Below are 18,649 nucleotides of genomic sequence, written 5' to 3'. Positions count from 1 at the left end.
ATTAAGATTCATAGAAACATATAAAAATAGGAGCAGGGGTAGGCCATTTGGCCCTTTGAGTCTGCTTCGCCATTCAGTATGATCATGGCTGATCCTCTATCTCAATACCATATTCCCGCTCTCTCCCCATACCCCTTGATGCCTTTTGTGTCTAGAAATGTATCTATCTCCTTCTTAAATATATTCAGTGACTTGGCCTCCACAGCCTTCTGTGGTAGAGAATTCCACAGGTTCACCACCCTCTGAATGAAGAAATTTCTCTTCATCTCAATCCTAAATGTCCTACCCCGTATCCTGAGACTGTGACCCCTCGTTCTAGACCCCCCCAGCCAGGGGAAACATCCTCCCTGCATCCAGTCTGTCCAGCCCTGTCAGAATTTTATACGTTTCAATGAGATCCCCTCTCATTCTTCTAAACTCTAGTGAATACAGGCCTAGCCGGCCCAATCTCTCCTCATACGATAGTCCTACCATCCCAGGAATCAGGTTCTGATGAAGGGTCCCAGACCTGAAACGTTAACTCTGTTTCTCTCTCCATGGATGCTGCCTGGCCTGCTGAGTGTTTCCAGCTATTTCTGTTGTTATCCCAGGAATCAGTCTGGTGAACCGTTGCTGCACTCCCTCTATGGCAAGTACATCCTTTCTTAGGTAAGGTGACCAAAACTGCACACAGTACTCCAGGTGTGGTCTCACCAAGGCCCTGTATAACTGTAGTAAGACATCTTTGCTCCTGTACGCAAATTCTCTTGCAATGAAGGCCAACATACCATTTGCCTTTTAAGGAATGTCTTAATCCAGAGATTATTATCTCTGTGGTTCTGCTTTTTAATTTAGTCCCTAGCTGCTCAAACTCTCTCAGCAGAACCTTTTTCTAAGTCCTACCTATGTCGTTGGTGTCTACGTGGACCACGACAACTGGATCCTCCCCCTCCCACTCCAAGTTCTTCTCCAGCCCGGAGGAGATGTCCTTTACACTGGCACCGGGTAGGCAACGTAGCCTTCGGGACTCACGCTCCTGGCCGCAGAGAACAGTGTCTATCCCCCTAACTATACTGTCGCCTACAACAACCACCTTTCTTTTTACTCCCCCCACTTGAACGGCTTCCTGTACCACGGTGCCGTGGTCAGTTTGCTCATCCTCCCCGCAGTCCCCGCACTTGTCCACAAGGGTTGCAAGAACCTCGAATCTATTGGACAAGTGCAGGGACTGAGGGCTTGAATTTCCTAGCCCCGTGGAGGTGGGTTTGGAGGCGGGAGTGGTGGGAAAATTGCAGAATCGGGGGGCAGGAACCCATCCCACCCCCAACCTGCCTCCATGCCAATGTCCCAGGAGGCGGGTATCCGACCTGCGCTGGGAGCCACCTCCCCGAGGCGGGAAGGGGATTAGTGCCAATTAACTGCCTGTTAACAGGTAGTTAACAAGCAGTTTTTTGCCTAATCCCTATTTTTAGCCTTGAAGTGTGGGCTTCCCGATGGCTCCGAACCACGCCAAGTTAGCGAGGCGGACTGTCGGTCTGAAGGGGTTGGAGGGGGTTGAGATGGCCGTTGTGCAGGTGAGTGATGGGTGCATGTGTGCAGGGGTAAGTGTGTGAGGTAAGTGTAAAGTGTTTTAATAAGTTTTACTTACCTTTACTTTCTCCTGCAGGCTTCCTTCCTTCAGTTCTCGGGAGTCCCTCAGTTCACCGGCACAGAAAGCAGAATGGCCGCTGAACTGTCAAAAGCTGCAGCATTCTGCTTTCTGGTCTGGAGAGATCTCTAACTGAGTCTGAGTAGAAGGACTCAAGTTAGAAGACAGATTGTCAGTGTTTGACAGCTTCACAGAGCTGTCAAACGCTGATTTTTCATCTGTCAAAAGCTCTTGACAGATGAAATGTCAATCGCTGCTGTCACCAGTAACCAGGTGTCCCTTAATTGGCCTGCTGAGCCCGCTGGGGTCAATCAAGGGAAAATAGTGTGGGTTGGCCACAAGTCGATGGAGGCGGGACTACAACCCAAAAAGTGGAGTCCCACCTCCATCACATCCCCATTGACAAAATCCAGCCCTGAGGCTCCTGCAATACTACCTCCTGGATCCCCATACCTGCCTCACTCACAGTCACACCGTCCTGTCCCTGACCACGTGTCAATTCTAAAGTATTTAATCTAAGGGGTGTGGCTGCCTCCTGGAGCAAAAGGTCCAGGTAACTTTCTCCCTCCCTGATGTCTCGCGATGCCTGCAGCTCGGACTCCAGCTCCTCAACTCGGAGCCGAAGTTCCTTGAGCCGCAGACACTTACTGCTGATGTAGTTGCCCGGACAAAAATGTCCACAAGCTCCCACATATTGCAGCAGCAACACATCTCCTGTGCTCCCATTATTTTATTTATTTAATTAATTAGTTTAGTGTTATTCAAATTATTTACCTCATTTAGTTTACTAAATTAATTAAAATAAATTTAGTTTTTCAAATTTAGTTATATGCTATATGTTAACTTAAAACGTAGCCCACAGTCACTATCAATCACTTACCCTCCTTACCTGTAATGTCACACTGCCGTTTTCTCTTGTAGTTGCAGGTCTGTTGCTGCTTTTATCCCCGCTTTCGGGCCCCGGTCTGCTCCCACTCAGGTCTGCTGCCGCTCAAACTCCCAAGTTGTTCGCTCGAGTCCCCTTCCACTTTTTGAATCTTCTCATAATGGTTCCACTGAGTCCCGGCTAACCTCATTTGCATATGTCAAAATGAGGCTGAGCAGCAGTGAGTTTCCTGGTTTTACCCCCGTAATTCACTCTGGGTAATTTACAGTAAGATTTTTGAGGCGCAACAGCTGGCCAGATTGGCTGTTAATGGTGGCTACGGAGTTTCTGACACAGAAAAGTCTAGTGATTTTGATAAGTGGGCCCCACTGATGGAGTCAGTGCTGGAGAACACTGGTGGATGCTATTTTCAAGGCCTTAAATTTTTAACTGTTGGGAGAAACCTCTGCCCATGCCTGTATTCCAGGCAAGCACAAAGCATCGATAGCAAAATACGGCGGATGCTGGAAATCCGAAATAACAACAGAAAATGCTGGAAAAACTCAGCAGGCCAGGCAACATCCGTGGAGAGAGAAATAGAGTCAACGTTTCGGGTCGAAATCCTTCTTCAGAACTGAGAGAAAAGGCAGGAAATGAAACAAAAGGCAGTTTGGGGGCTGGGAAATGGGGGAGGGGATGAAAGAAGAGACATTAAGAGATATTCAAGGCGAGACGAGATGGTAATAGGACAGGTAAAGAAACAAACAATGGCTCTAGATGAAGTGTGAAATGTGCTGGCAGAGTGAGAGACAGCTGCCATGTGGGAGAGAGAAAAAAAAGGAAAAGGCACAACCCAAAAGTGTGGATAAAAAATATAAAAATATAATAGGGGCCGAGGTTATGGTCTGAAGTTGTTGAACTCGATATTGAGTCCGGAAGGCTGTAAAGTGCTTAATCGGAAGATGAGGTGCTGTTCCTCGAGCACAAACATAAGAACATAAGAAATAGGAGCAGGAGTAGGCCAATCGGCCCCTCGAGCCTGCTCCACCATTCAATAAGATCATGGCTGATCTGATCCTAACCTCAAATCTACTATCACTCTACATCCCACCCGAACCCATGTGATCTCCCGGGAGAGGCGAAAAACCAGATAAAAAACCCAATGGCCAATTTGGGACAAAATTCTTACAGTTCAAGCCAGGAATGAGCCAAGCCTTGTAAATGTGGTTCTGCCTGGCTGGAACCCAAACTGCAGCTACCAATATCAGACTGGTAACTATAGTATAGAAGCACTTACAATCATGGAAAGAGTACAATGACGATTCACTAGAATGACACCAGGAATAAAAGCTCAGTTATAAAAAAGGCTTCAAAATTGATCTTTTTTCACTGGAGTGTGAAAGTTAAAGTGGGATCAAATAAAGGTTTTGAGAGATTGAATATTTAAAATTATTTCTAGTGGTTAATAAATGAGTAACAAGGAGGCATAGATTTAGGATGATTACTAGAATAATGAAGGGGGAAGTGAGGAGAAATTTTTCACAAAAGATTGAGCATAGCATGCCGTATCACAAATAGTGATTTAAAAAGAACCTATAACATAATTTAAAAGGGGTTTGAATGAGTATTTGAAAAGGAAGAATATAAACGGATTCAGGCAAAGGGAATGGGATTAGAATGAATAACTCTAGTTAAAAAGCTAGCAGTGGCATATGCATGATGGGCGGCTTTCCCAACTCTCCCAGAATGACCGGGAGTTTCCCGGAATCGAGGGGACCTCTCCCGAGCTCTTCCTCCAGCAGCGCAGGAGATCAGTTATCTAAATGGTCCGCCCCCGCTCCACTACTCTATGACTTACCGACTGCTGCTCAAGCCTCAGGCTCGGTGACGTCCCACTGCAGGGAGCCGGGATCGCATGGAGCACAGTCGGCTGGGGCTGGTGAGCTGGGAAATGGGAGGCTCGGGAATCGCAGATGTCGGCATTTGTGAACTCTCTGAACTCGTGAGGGCTTGAAATCGGGATGGCCGGTGGGGTGGGGGGAGAAGAGAAGTAAACTGGGGAATCAAGGGGAGACTGGGGAATAGGGATCAGGGGGAAAGATGGAGATCAGGAAATAGGGGTTCGGGATGGGAGGTCGTGGGAGAGAAAGGGACTAGTGGCCAAGGGATTGGGACTCGGGGTGGGGGGGGCAGTGGAATGGGTTGGGAGTGGTTTTGGGGACTAACATTTCCCACAGAGCAGCAGCAAGTGGGAGCGGCATTGAGAGGAGCAGTCGGTAAAGGGGTGAGTGAAACCCAGAGACCTTACTATGGGTAAATAGTGAAAAAAAAATTCCATTGGTAGGTGAATGGGGAACTATGGAACGGAAAACAAGGATTCTCACTGCAAGAAACAAGGGGAAGGGAGGAGGAAAGTTGAACTGACGGATATTAGACTGTGGGATACTTCATCACATATGGCTATTGAGGTACAGACTAAAACTTTGTTTCAAGGGGAATGGGATATGTATTTGAAAAGGAGGAATATAAAAAGATCCTTTGGGGAGGTGGACTGGGGTTACAGGAGAGATCACCAGCACTGGGGGACGAGTGGCCTCCTGTGCTGTAATTTCTATAATTCTATGAAAACTTTCCTTTATCGAGTCCGTGCTCAGGGAGTGGTTTATAAATGTTGGTGCTGAGCTGAGTTTAAGGTGAAGTGTCCTTTGAGAAGTTTCCCAAACAAAGTTTCTGCCCTTTGTGCGATCTCTTGGCTTGGGTCGGGTCACTCTGTACCGCTTGGGTTTGACGTATGAAGTCCAAGTAGAGATCAGCCCTGATTAAGGTTCCTAGTTCAGAGTTTTCACCTTCACACAGAACCAGCGTCCAAAGCTAGAGAGAGAGAGAGATTGGGCCTGTTAAAAGTGGCATTGACTGGAGAGCCAGACTGAACCTTGTGCAGTGCAGGGGGATTCTAGCTGTGGTTTCCCTCCCCCCCGGTGTCTCCCCCCCCGGGTGTCTCCCTCCAACCCCCCCTCTGGTCTCCCTCTCCCCCGCCCCCCCAGTCTCCCTCTCCCGCCCCACCCCAGTCTTCCTCCCCCTCCCCCCCGGTTCAAGAAGGCGGCTCACCACCACCTTCTCAAGGGCATTTAGGGATGGGCAATAAATGCTGGCCTTGCCAGCAACGCCCACATCCCATTAATGAATAGAAAAAAAAAGATATACTGCAGAGATTGATCATGTAGATTTTACTAGGGAGACTAGTGTTGGCCACTGTCACCCATCCTATTCAATGTCTTTTTCAATAATGGCAATGTAGGGGATGGCCTCGGAGTGTCTGTTTTGCACATTGCTGCAAGAATCCGAGTCTTTCTCCAGTTTCTCTCTGATCTTCCTCATGCTCCCTCTTAGCGAATCTTGTTCATGAGATCCACCTCCCTGTACTCCTGCTGTGCCTTGCCTCTCCCATGGGGCTGAGGCTTATTACTTCCACTAACCTGTGGGAAAACTGACTGCCGAAGATGAGTGACACTTTCAAAGCCCTATCGATGTGTTCTACCAATGTCTGTCCCACCAGGCAGAGCACAGGTTTGAGTTCACAGCCTGCATGACAGTCATTTGAGCTTCCACCAAAGCTGCAAAGTCTGTGAACATTGATTCCTGTTGTGATGGTCAGGCTGCAGTGTCACTGAATGCAGAGTGCTGATGCCACGTGAGATGACATGTTATAGGCTGGAAACAAACTCTTCCATACTGTCAGCCATGGTGGTGCAACTCCTTGGCAGGCCTTCCAATACATGATATAACTGCTTGCGTGAATCGAGCAGTATCGTAGCTGGCCCCCCGTTGTCCTCAATTCTTTCCTTCTCAGCAAAGCTGGAAGAGGATCTCCCCCTCCAGTGAGCTGTCTCCTGGTCTGTCCCTGTCACCTGTACCTTCAGCTCACTAGTGCTGGATGCATCACCAATCTAACTCTCTTTCTAACCCAGCCGGTGTGCCAATCTCTGTGCTGGTGCTAGAGAGTGATGTAATGCATGGTGGTGCCTCTTCAGAACAATTCTCCTCGTCTGAGGTGTCGTCTTCTACAGGCTGTGGTTACTGAGAAGGACCGAGAGAAAAGAGAAAAATGACAAGAATTAGAGGCTGAACAATAGTAGCTGACAGGCATCATATTGCAGCTTGAAATAGTCAAGCTGCCTGATAGAGTGTTATTCTGAGGTTCCTGAAGGAGTGCAAGTAACAGTCAGAGAACCTGTTCAGAGAATCCCCAGCCTCGAAATATCCTATTCTGGGTCACTGATTTGCAGTGCTTGCTGGTCCTCCCTGGTGGAAAAGTGGAAGAAACCACAACCTGCATTTACAATACAATGTAGAAGGTATAGCATGATGTGAGGAGCACCCTCGTGATTGTGGCATTCCAGGATATCCGGAGGAGGCTCTAAGGGAAGTTGTCGCTTCGGAACTGGATGAAAGCTGTTATAGATAGCCTGAAGTGCACCCTATCTTCAGGCTTTCAGGACTTAATTGGGACTATTCAAGTTGCTCTCACATAGACCATTAGCATAACTGAGCCCATGCCTAGCAATAATGGGCTTCAAGGCGTGGGTGCAAATATCGCTGCTTTCAGAAATTCCAGGATATTGACCCAGAAATGGTGAAGGAATGACGGTATATGATCAAGTCAGGATGTTGTGTGACTTGGAGAGGAACTTGGAGGTGATGGTGTTCCCATGATATTGCTGCTCTTGTCTTTCTTGGTAGTAGAGGTCATAGGAATAGGAGGTGCTGTCAAAGAAAGCTTGGTGAGTTGCTGTAGTTGCATCCTGTAGATCATACATACTGCAGCTTCTGTGTTCTGATGGTGTAGGGAATGGATATTGAGTTCAGTGGCAGAGGTGCCCATCAAGATCACTGCTCTTTCTTGAATGGTGTTATGCTTCTTAAATGTTGTTGTAGCTCTAGATGGTGAAGAGAGATTTGAGGGTTTAGGAGATGAAGCCATTTATCACAACTGCCCAGCTTCTGCTTTGTTCTTATAGCCTCAGTGTTGATATGGCTTGTTGAGTTAGCCTTCTGGTCAATTGCACTGGTTGTAACTCATTTTCTTGAGGTTTCATTGATCAGATTTTCTCAGCCTAGAAAGATTGCTGTTTCTAAATGTAAATTGCTATATTGGATATAGTTTTCAGGAGTTTTTCCTCTCATTGTCCAATCTCACACTTCTATTTGTTCTCACAGAAATACCTAATGCCAGACTTGTGGCATTCTGGACACAGCAATAAGCTGAGAGGAATATAGGTTGTAATTAGTGATGATGGAAAATATTAAGTAGTTGAAATATTTGGCATAAAATGGCAAATAGAAAACAGAATTTGAAAAAAAATGTTTTTGATCTAGGAAAGTCATAGGAACATAAGAAATAGGAGCAGGAGTAGGCCATACAGCCCCTCGAGCCAGCTCCGCCATTCAATAAGATCATGGCTGATCTTCTAGCTCAACTCCACTTTCCTGCACTATCCCCATATCGCTTGATTCCCTTAGTATTCAAAAATCTATCGCCTTCTGTCTTGAATATATTCAACGACTGAGCATCCACAGTCCTCTGGGATAGAGAATTGCAAAGATTTACAACCCTCTGAGTGAAAAGATTTCTCCTTATCTCAGTCCTTAATAGTCGACCCCTTAGCCTGAGACTATAACTCCTAGTTCTAGACTCTCCAGCCACGGGAATCAGCCTCTCAGCATCTACCTGATCAAGCCCAGTGAGAATTTTATACGTTTCAATGAGATCACCTCTTATTCTGCTAAACTCCAGAGAATGTAGGACGAGTCTACTCAATCTCTCCTCATAGGACAACCCTCTCATCCCAGGAATAAATCTAGTTAACCTTCGTTGCACCCCCTTGAAGGCAAGTATATCCTACCTTAGGTAAAGAAACCAAAACTGTACACAGTACTCCAGGTGTGGTCTCACCAAAGCCCTATATAATTGCAACAAGAATTCCTTACTCTTATACTCCAACCCCATTGCAATAAACATAGAAGATAGGAGTAGGAGTAGGCTATTCAGCCCCTCGAGCCTGTTCCGCCATTTAATGAGATCATGGCTGATCATTCAAATTCAGCACCCTGTCCCTGCTTTCTCCCCATATCCCTTGATCCCTTTAGCCTTAAGAAATATATCTAACTCCTTCTTGAATATATTTAATGAATTGGCCTCAACTGCCTTGTGTGATAGAGAATTCCACAGGTTCACCACTCTCTGGGTGAAGAAATTCCTCCTCATCTCAGTCCTAAATGGCTTACCCCTTATCCTTAGACTGTGATCCCTGGTTCTGGGCTCCCCTGCCATTGGGAACATCCTTCCTGCATCTAGTCTGTCTAGTCCTGTTAGAATTTTATAAGTTTCAATGAGATTCCCTCATTCTTCTAAACTCTAGCGAATAAAGGCTAACATACCATTTGCTTTCCTAAATACTTGCTGTACCTGCATGTTAACTTTCTGTAATTCATGTACAAGGACACCTAATCCCTTTGCATTCCAAAATTTACTAGTCTCTCACCTTTTAAAAAATATTCTGCTTTTCTATTCCCACCAAAATGAATAATTTCACATTTTCCCCACATTCACAGAATCACAGAAACTCCACAGTGCAGATAGAGGCCATTTCGGCCCATCGTGCCTGCACCGACACATATCCCACCCGATCCCCGTAACCCCTACACCAACACATATCCCACCCTATCCCCGTAACCCCGCGTATTTAATCCCCTTAACACTAAGGGTCAATTTATCATAGCCAATCAACCTAACCCACACATCTTTGGACTGTGGGAGGAAACCGGAGCACCCGGAGGAAACCCACGCAAACACGGGGAGAATGTGCAAACTCCACACAGACAGTCACCCGAGGCCGGATTCGAACCCGGGTCCCTGGCGCTGTGAGGCAACAGTGCTAACCACTATGCCACATTATACTCCATCTGCCACCTTCTTGCCCACTCACTTAACCTGTCTATATCCCTTTGCAGCCTCTGTGCCCTCCTCACAGCTTACTTTCCCACCTAGCTTTGTATCATCAGCAAACTTGGATACATTACATTTGGTCCCCTCATCTAAACCATTGATATAGATTGTAAATAGCTGAAACCAAAGCACTGATCCTTGTGGCATCCTACTAGTTACAACCTGCCAACCCGAAAATGACCCGTTTATTCCTGCTCTCTGTTTTCTGTCCATTTACCAATTCTCAATCCAAGCTAATATATTATCCCCAAAATGAGTCCTAATATTGTGCCAAATGAGAGTGAACAGTGAAAACATGTTGGTTTATATCTGTAGGGCGTAAATGTCATAGCAGCCAATCAAAAAACAGTTCAACATTTGTTTCACTGAGCAGATACTTGAGAAGGTCCTTTAGTAAGTCCCAAAATTATTTAGCCACCATGTTATTTCTTCAAAAACCTTTCTCATTTTATTTCTCTTCTGAATTTAGAAATTTCAGAGATTGGCCCCTCAGATCTTCTGCCCTTCCTTCTCTTGCTTATGAGTTTTCTTCATTTTTTTTTCTCTCACTGCATTAAATATTCTTTACAGTTGGTCAATACCATGCATTATTTCTTCCTTTCCTTCTAGCCTATTCCCACTGCATTATTCCTTTATTTCCACCCAGCCTGCTTGTGTCACCTTATTCGTCTTTATACCATCTTGTTGACATTGCAATTTTTAGTTTGTTCCAGCTGACCCACCCCAGCTGTTATTTACTTATTTCCTGGATTTATAAAACCAAAATATAAGGTACAAATTTATATTTATTGCTGACATTACTGGAAAGTGTGTGTCTCATTTAGGGCACATGTACGAAATGAGTAAGTGAGTAGCTCTCTTGATGTGAGCCATGCTGTATAAAAATAATGTTTAGTATTCCATTTGTCATGGCATGAATTTTAAAGCATCCTGTGAAATGTCTTGTAAAGGTCACAGTCTTGCATATTTCTTGTTGGTTTACCTTAATAGCAGGAGCAAAATAGGACAACAGTAATTACAAATTTGGAGCCATATTCCAAAGATTGAAATTTAGTTTGTGGAGAAAGATATGCTAACTTATAATAACATTCAGGGGCTACATTAGTAATAGAGCAACAACTTAATATTTATTTTATTATCCTACTTGTACAAATTAATATCAGCCTAATAAATGCTGCGAAGTTGTTTTTCTAATACAGTTCAACCTTCCTGAATGAACCATGAACTAATCCCATTTTTAATCACATAATCAATCGTGTACTCTACTCATGCTAGGATTTTATGCAGAATGGTGGCAGGCTTGGAGGAACCTTCTTGTTATTTCTTGCCACTGATTATCATGACTTTAACAGAGTTATGCACTGAAGGAAAGTTAAGACTGAAATAACTTTAAGGCTGCATACTAGGTACCTGTAGTAGAAATTCTCACATGCAGAAACTTTATTATAGCCACATAGACCCTATTTACTTGAAAGTTCTTAGATCACATTGAATCCAGACCAATAGCAAATTGGAGATAAAATTGAAATCTAAGTATGACAAACTAAGTAAACTTGATGTGATTCTGAATATACAAATACACCCAGAGATGGATTGACTTCAGGTTGATTTTGAATCAAGAGAGAGCAAATAAAATATGAATTCCATTCAGAAATCCCAGAATTCTCAATTTGACCATCCTGCCCAGAATCAACAGTAATGTGTGTAAACAGGCCAAGAATTAAAATAGAGCAAGTTAGTGTTTAAAAAACATTGAATGCTGCAAATGTGAAATAAAAACAGAAAATGCTGGAAATACACTGAATGTGCATCAGCATCAGAAAAAGGACAAGTTAGTTCTTCAGGTGCAGATCCTTTGCCATAAGTAATATAGAAAGGCAGGTTAGCAAATAAAAGAGGGACGGGGAGAATGATAGGTGGTGGTCAAGAGTACAGAATGCTAACTCCTATTACAATAAAGCTGGGCTTTTGGGAGAGTCTGAGGCCATAAAATAAAAACTTTGATGAAGGCATTAAAAGAGACAAAAGACAATTGAATTTACTTGTGTTACTGTGAAATACAAATCTGATATTCAAAATGCCCCAAAGTCACCAGTAAACAAAGTAAACCAGCACGTATGCGGTTTCACAAACTTTATTTAAACCACATTTGTTAAAAACAAGTTTTAAAAAACCCATTAACTTCTCATTTTGTAATAGAGCACGTAATTGTACTATTTGGGAGGTCAATTTTTGTGCTGAGTCTCCTCACTTTTCTCTTTCCTGCCATTTTTGCTGCTGCAAACAGTGTTGTTATTGCAAACTGTAACCCAACATTAATGACAGGAGATTAAGAAGCCAAGGTATTTGCATCTTAATGAAGTGTGGTGCGAACAGTTAAGTATGTCCGAAATAGCCAGAGCATTTAATACATTATAAGCGGGTGCCTTCGTCATTGACAGCTATTGGTATGGCGAGCGTTAATAGCCCGGTATAAATGGCTACCTGCATTCACCATGGGTGGTATAAGTGGTGGGGAACAGTGGGGTCGATTTTCCTGGAGCCGTCAGGTGGGGCTTCAGGCGTGTGGGGGGGGGGGAAATCCCGAAATCAGGGGTCCCGCCACCATCCCGCCCAAAATCCGCCTCCACGTAAGTTTCAGGGGAGGCGGGTACCCGCCCCGCACTGGGACCCGCCAACCCGAGGCGGGAAGGGATTAGTGCCAATTAACTGCCTGTTAACAGGTAGTTAACAGGCAGTTTTTAGCCTAATCCCTATTTTGAGGGGTGTCGTGTGGGATTCCCGATGGCTCCAAATCACGCCAGGTTGGAGCAGGCGGGCTGTCGGGTTGAAGGACTTGGAGGGGTCGCGATATCAGTGTTCAGGTGAGTGATAGGTGCATGAGTGCAAAGGTAAGTGTGTTTGGTGTGTCTAAAGTGTGTAAAGAAGTTTAAATTACCTGTACTTACCTTAACAGCCTTTCTTCCTCCAGGTTTCGGGAGTCCATCACTCAGCTGGCACTGAAAGCAAAATGACTGCGAGCTGTCAAAAGTGACAGCCTTCAGCTTTCATTGCTGGTGAGACTTCTAACTGAGTCTGTGTAGAAGGACTCAGGTTAGAAGTCAGACTGTCAGTGTTTGACAGCTTCAAACAGCTGTGAAACGCTGATATTTCATCTGCCAAGACCGCCTGACAGATGAAATTTCAGTCTGTGACGTCACCTGTTGCCAGGTGGCCCTTAATTGGCCTGCTGAGCCCGCTGGGCGGGCTTAACAAGGTCAATCAAGGGAAAATCGCGTGGATTGGCCGAACGTCGATGTAGGCGGGACTACAACCCGAAAGTTGTAGTCCCGCCTCCTTCCCGACAGCTTTATGAAAATCTACCCCAGTGTGTTCTTTTGCCTCTTATTTTGGACATTTGCTATTTCAGTTTTTGAGAAAAAAATTTGTTTTAACTTCTTTGTTCCTATTTTTCAAAAGCTGTAATTAATTCAGTTAGCTGACTAACACAACATATGACCTGGAGTTCAATATTTACTTCCAACTTTTAGGTACATTATTTATGTAAATATGTAAAGCGGACAAGAAAATAGACCTCATCACTTATTTCAACTCTCCCAGTTTGAATGTGCCTAAACACTACGGCCCTGAATTTCCTCTTCTGTTGTAGCATGAAAATGCCGTAATTTGGGCAGGTGGGGTGGAATTTGGGGCAGGACTTGATTGTGCTGATTCCTCGCCCCTTTGTGTGGGCATCAACATTTCTGCTGGATTTGGGGTTGGGTGGAGGCATTATGACACCACGCAAATGAGAGAAATACATGATATAAAGTATTTCCAGTCATTGTGCCCCAGCAATTTTGGGTGCACTGATCTCTAGTGTTGCTAAGGGCCTCAGGGGGATTAAAATTTAAAAGGGCGATTTTTGGCAATGTGATCAGTCAAACCAGCGCAGGTACAAATTGTAAATTTAAAACGTATTTTTACTGACATTCGTATGGCCCCACATGCCCACTTATTCCACCTACTCCCCACCTGAGATGGATAGCCGATTGGTGGCAGCCTAAGATATTTAAATACACCTGACCCCAGTAATCAAAGCTCGTCTCAGTGCTGAGTTGATTTTCTGTTTATCCCTTTGCAATGACAGTACATAGTATGAGCTGCTTTTATTCTGGGTTTTGAATTCCGTGTATAATGAGTCTAGGAGATTTTTGATGAAATTCACATTGTTTTTACTTTTTCATCATCAATCTCAGCTAATACTCGTCTTTTGAAAGCTGGGGCCTGGAAGTCATCATCCCTGCCCTCTAGGATGCAAGTTTGACCTCCAGTGAGCTGTGTCCTGACCCGTCCTCTCCTCTTGCTCTTGCACGCTTGTGATAGGTGCATCAGCCAGTGCTGACTCCTCAATATCTCAAGGTCACAGGTGCCAATTTTTGAATTGGTGCTTGTAAACATAATCTTAAGAAAAAATAATAAAAGAAGAGAAAAATCCTAAACTATTTATTCTATCTAACAAACAACAACTCGTGGTTGTATAGCACCTTTAATGTAGGAAAACATGAGAAGGTGCTTCACAGAGGTGTAATCTTATATTAACTTGCATTCAGGGGGGAAAAATTGAGTTGTGCCCCCTTTGGGGCGCTAGCGCCCCAAAAATATTAGCGCCACCGCGGCCGAAATTCATCGGTAGCACCCCAAGAGGGAAACGGGGTGCTACTGGAAGTGCCCCGCCTCCCTCTTGGGGCGCTGCGAGGGAATATCGTGGCGCTGCGGCACGTCGCGCCGCGGTACTGCAGGCCTTCCTCCCCTTCTTAAAGGGGAGGGGCCTTGTGCAGCGCGACCCGGGGCCCAGCTGGGCCACCAGGGATCGGAGTGCCAGCAAAAGAGCCCGGCACTCAAGAGAAGTGCCGGGCTTATGGAGCGCAGCCGGCACTCCGCGGGGGGTCAGAAGAGGAGGCCGGGGACGGCAACAGGGGCAGGTGCTGGCAGGCAGCCAGCAACAAAAATGGCCGCCCGGCACCTCGCCTTTAATTAGCGCTGCCCTGGCCGCAGGTAGGCCCCCCTGACCCCGTTGGACATAGCTTCCGCCGGTAAGTCAGGGGGCGCTACCGAAGATCACGAGCGGGGCACTGCGCACAGCGATGATGTAATCGCCGGCAGCGCCATGGGGCGCTAACGGTTACCGCCGCTGCTAACCTCCCACTGAATTCCGTAGGAGGTGATGGCGGCGCTGCGTCCGGGTGCTAGTTGCTTTGCACCTTTTCGGGCACTAACGGGAGGTGCAAAGCAACCTAATTTTTCCTCCCAGATGTTTTACCAACTTTACTAGGAAAATAAATGGAGCATGGCTAAAAGCCATACAGATCAGATGGTCATGAATTTGAATTTTGAATCAGCAGACCTCGGCCAGGCCAGCAATTGGGGTGTATAATTGGCCTCAATGGCCGTGGCTACGGGAAGGGAAAAAAACAGCCAGGGTTCTTGTTCCTGATCATAACCCAGTAATTCCTGCTGGAAAATGCAGGCAAGTGGATGCCAATTAGGGATACAAGATCAGGCTCGCTGTGATGTCCTCCATGATAGAATAGTCTTCCACTCCTCAATCCTGGACTTCTGCCCGCCACTTTACCCCGCTGTCACCCTGACCCATTTTCCTGGATCAGGGGTCATTAATTATGCAAGAGAAAACCTGCTTCTAACGGGGGAGGAAATTACCGCTGCAGCACCCGAGAAGGAGGGGACCATTTAAAAGGGGCGAAGAGCTCTGAAGATCAGCAGTCAATTTTTTGTTTATGCCTCGGACTGGCCCAAGGCTTTTATCCAGTGAGTGGCTGGGGCCTGTTGACTGGGAGGGGGGCCCACTACTGGCACTTTCCCTTAAAAGAGTTCAGCGGGCCTTCCAACACTATCCAAGGGACTACCGGTACATCTCTCCTAGCAGTCCCTGAAATTTGTGGAACCAGCGGTGGAAGGGAGGGAAATAAACTTGGTTGCCAGACGTTGCCTTGCCAATGTTGTGTGCTCATGCGCAGGGGGGTGTGACATAATAAAACTCACTACGCACTTGGTTTGAGTATAAAGCAAGGCTTTAATCAACTTGTTTCAGAACATGGAGGTCTAGTTGTACTTCACTAGTTCCTGTCTTACAAAATGTCCCTGAGCAAGCTGGGCCCACGCCCGAGTATTTATACTCCTTGGACGGCGCCACCAGCTGGCCATCCAGTGTTATTTGATGAGTAGTTTCTTTATGATGATGAGATTTATAACAGGGTGTGTTCACCCTTTATTGGCAGTCCCAGAAAAATGGACTTGTATCTGCAGCAACCCCGTTATACTTTTGTGGCCTTGCAGGTTGTTAAAGGCTGATTTGAGGGGGTAGCACCCAAAGGTACCCCCCACCACTGGCCACAACCCCTCCAGCATTTGACACCCAAGGAGGGGTGAATTTGTGGACCAAGTGTGGGAGCACAGTATGCTCAATGTAATATCTTCTGCTCACTGCATTCTGCTGCTGCAGATGGTGGTTGCAAGGGACTGCTTTAATACAGTGAAACCTGCATAAACGGACACTCCCAAAGAACAGGCACCTGCAAAAAATGGACACTTATTGAGAGACCCAAATAATTTGCATGGTAAAATATACAAGAGGCACTCTGAAACCATGAACACTTGCAAATTATGAACTACAGACAGCCTTCAATGCACCAAGCCTTTTTACAACTTAAAACATGGGAGATGCAGGTCACCGCGAGGCGGCAGCGGGTTTTGTGAAAGAAACACTTTACCCAGCACCCACAGCGACAGAGAAACTGTCCCAGGGATAGAGCAGTTTCTCTGCTGTTATGGATGCTGGGTAAAGAACGCCCCAATCTGCTGAAAAATACGATGACCATTTTGAAAATAAGGACTCCTGCAAAAAAAAAGGACAGCCGATGGCCAGACCTTAAGGTGTCCAGAATTTGCAGGTGTCACTGTACTTCTCATTCTTCCTCTGTTATTAGGTGGTGTAGGTCTCGGCAACAAGTTTATTTTAAACAAGGAAACATTTAGAATTAATTTGAATACATTTACTTTTGGAACATGTAGGCCTTTCCATGTGAATAACCATGTTATTTGTTTTGTAGTGACTATTTACAGTCTGAACCAGGTGAATTTGGAGATAACAAAGAGAGTGTTTCTGAAAATGGAGTGGATGATCAAAATATGAACCAGAAAGACTGTAAGTAAATATAATCTTTCCTACACTGCAAAGAATTGAAATGTTGGGCATAATGTAAGAAAGAACTGATTCTATTATATTGCTTTGAATTGGCATTGCTTAAAGAAAACATTGATTCACTGCACTAAAGCCACTTTATTTTTCAATCAATGAAAATAAAGAGCAACTTGTGTGCAAACAAGGTTTGCAGTTTGACTTAATCTTGTGCGTGGTTAAAATTTCATATTCGGCAAGAAAAGTATTTGTAAAATCAGAGGTCTTGACATTATGCTGTGTGATAATAGGCACAAATGCGTAATGTGATCAAATGGAATTCCTCTCTCTGCAGAGTTAGTGGAGCCATTCAAATTTAATGAAACTCATTCAATTTAAATGGGTGAACACCCCTGCTAAAATATCAGAAAGAGTAATTTCAGATTGACAATTATGCATTTTTGTCTAAATTCAATTTTGAATTGGTATTATGCATTGCTAGAAACAGCATGCAAGGGGTTAACACCCAAAACATCTTTTCAGGTGAAAGCCATCAGCCCAGAACAGATGAGTTGTCTGGTATATATCCTACACAACGGTTCTCTGACATGTTGATGGGTTAGTCAACCTGGGCCATCATTTACAATCACAAACATCTTTTGCAATTGTCAAAGGTTGCCTACACTCAATATTGATGAATGGCTGTTTTTTCTAAAGTATTTATGAGAGATGTAGTCCTCTGCTGCTTTGTTTCAGGATAGCCAAAGGAGTGGTGCCAAACTACTTTGACACAGGTCAAAGGACAGGCCCCAGCCTGGGTAGAGATTTTGATTGACAGCTGGATCTGAGAACTTTGAGAAATTGACAGTAATTGGTTGATTGACAGTATAGTGGTTAAGGACCTCCTCTGACAGAATGGTAAAGGAAGCCATCCCACAGCCAGTGCCAGTCTGAGAAAAAAGTGGTTGGATCAAAAATATTCAGAAAGCACTTTGAGTAATTTTTGGGATGGGGGAAAGGATAATATGGCACCAACTTGGGGTCAGTTGACATATGACTTTTCCATTTCAAATATGGACATAGATTTTTTTAATGGAAAAAGTTGAAACAAAAGTCTGACAACCCTGGGCCCTTGATGGTTTAAAATATTTTACAAAGGGGGCCAATGGAGGACCTGCTTCCTTTTTTCCGGACTGATGGTGATGGTGGGAGGGGGTGGGGGCGGGTCGGGGGTGGGGGGTGGGAGGTGAACGTTGGCCTCCTTCTGACGGGTGCCCAAGATCCACCCCCATTGGCTCAGTCGCCTGCTCAAAATAGTTAAGATGACCTCCCTATGACCCTACTTCAGCATTAACATGCTGCAAAAGTAAAAGCACACATTTGGGCAGTTGAATCTCCTTGTATGATTTCTCTGTTCAATATTATTAAATCGAGTTTGTGATTTTTTTGAATACTTAGGAACTTTACTACACAATTGCAATGGACTCAGACACAGTTTAAAGTTCTAATTAGTTATATGTATTTTTTTTTAAGTTTCATTCTTAATTGAATTCATCCCTGTTAAATCACACTGATTATTTGTAAGTAATCATTTTTGCTTACAGCTTTCCAGGCTAATTGGGTGCCAGAGTTCTTCAGTAATGTGGTGTCATTGCATTTGGAAGCACGAGATTCTTCAGTCTTGGAAGTTTTTTATCTTCCCTTTCACACAGGACAATGCTATTGTACCATTTTCTTAGTCAATGAGCAGGTACCATTACACTCGTATTTTTTAATCATTGCTGTAATAGTGGAAGGTTAATTTAGGTTGAGCATTTTACTTTATACAGCTGTAATAATAAAAACAGATTTTGACCTAACTTATAAAAAGAGTTTCTCAATAATTGTGGTTAAATTAAAAGCAGTTTCCTGTGATTTAGTTAATCTGATAATTGGAAGGTGACCATTAGTATTATTTATTGCTTTAATGCTGCA

The 18,649-nt window shown here is 44.6% G+C and overlaps 1 protein-coding gene across 2 annotated transcripts in view; it reads left to right on the top strand.

Annotated features, from left to right (window-relative positions):
- Positions 1-18,649, top strand: part of LOC147107297 (cilia- and flagella-associated protein 47-like) — a 797,073-nt gene that overhangs the window by 397,672 nt on the left and 380,752 nt on the right. For both annotated transcript variants that reach the window (XM_086006182.1, XM_086006181.1), the window contains 2 exons: positions 16,608-16,702; positions 18,280-18,425. In XM_086006182.1, coding sequence (XP_085862308.1) covers positions 16,608-16,702; positions 18,280-18,425 — 241 coding nt within the window. The remainder of the gene's footprint in view (positions 1-16,607; positions 16,703-18,279; positions 18,426-18,649) is intronic.

Source organism: Somniosus microcephalus, chromosome 14 (assembly GCF_052327205.1).
Source record: "Somniosus microcephalus isolate GS21.2 chromosome 14, FLI_Smic_1.0, whole genome shotgun sequence".
NCBI lineage: Eukaryota > Metazoa > Chordata > Chondrichthyes > Squaliformes > Somniosidae > Somniosus > Somniosus microcephalus.
This window is presented reverse-complemented; position numbering and strand designations above follow the sequence as displayed.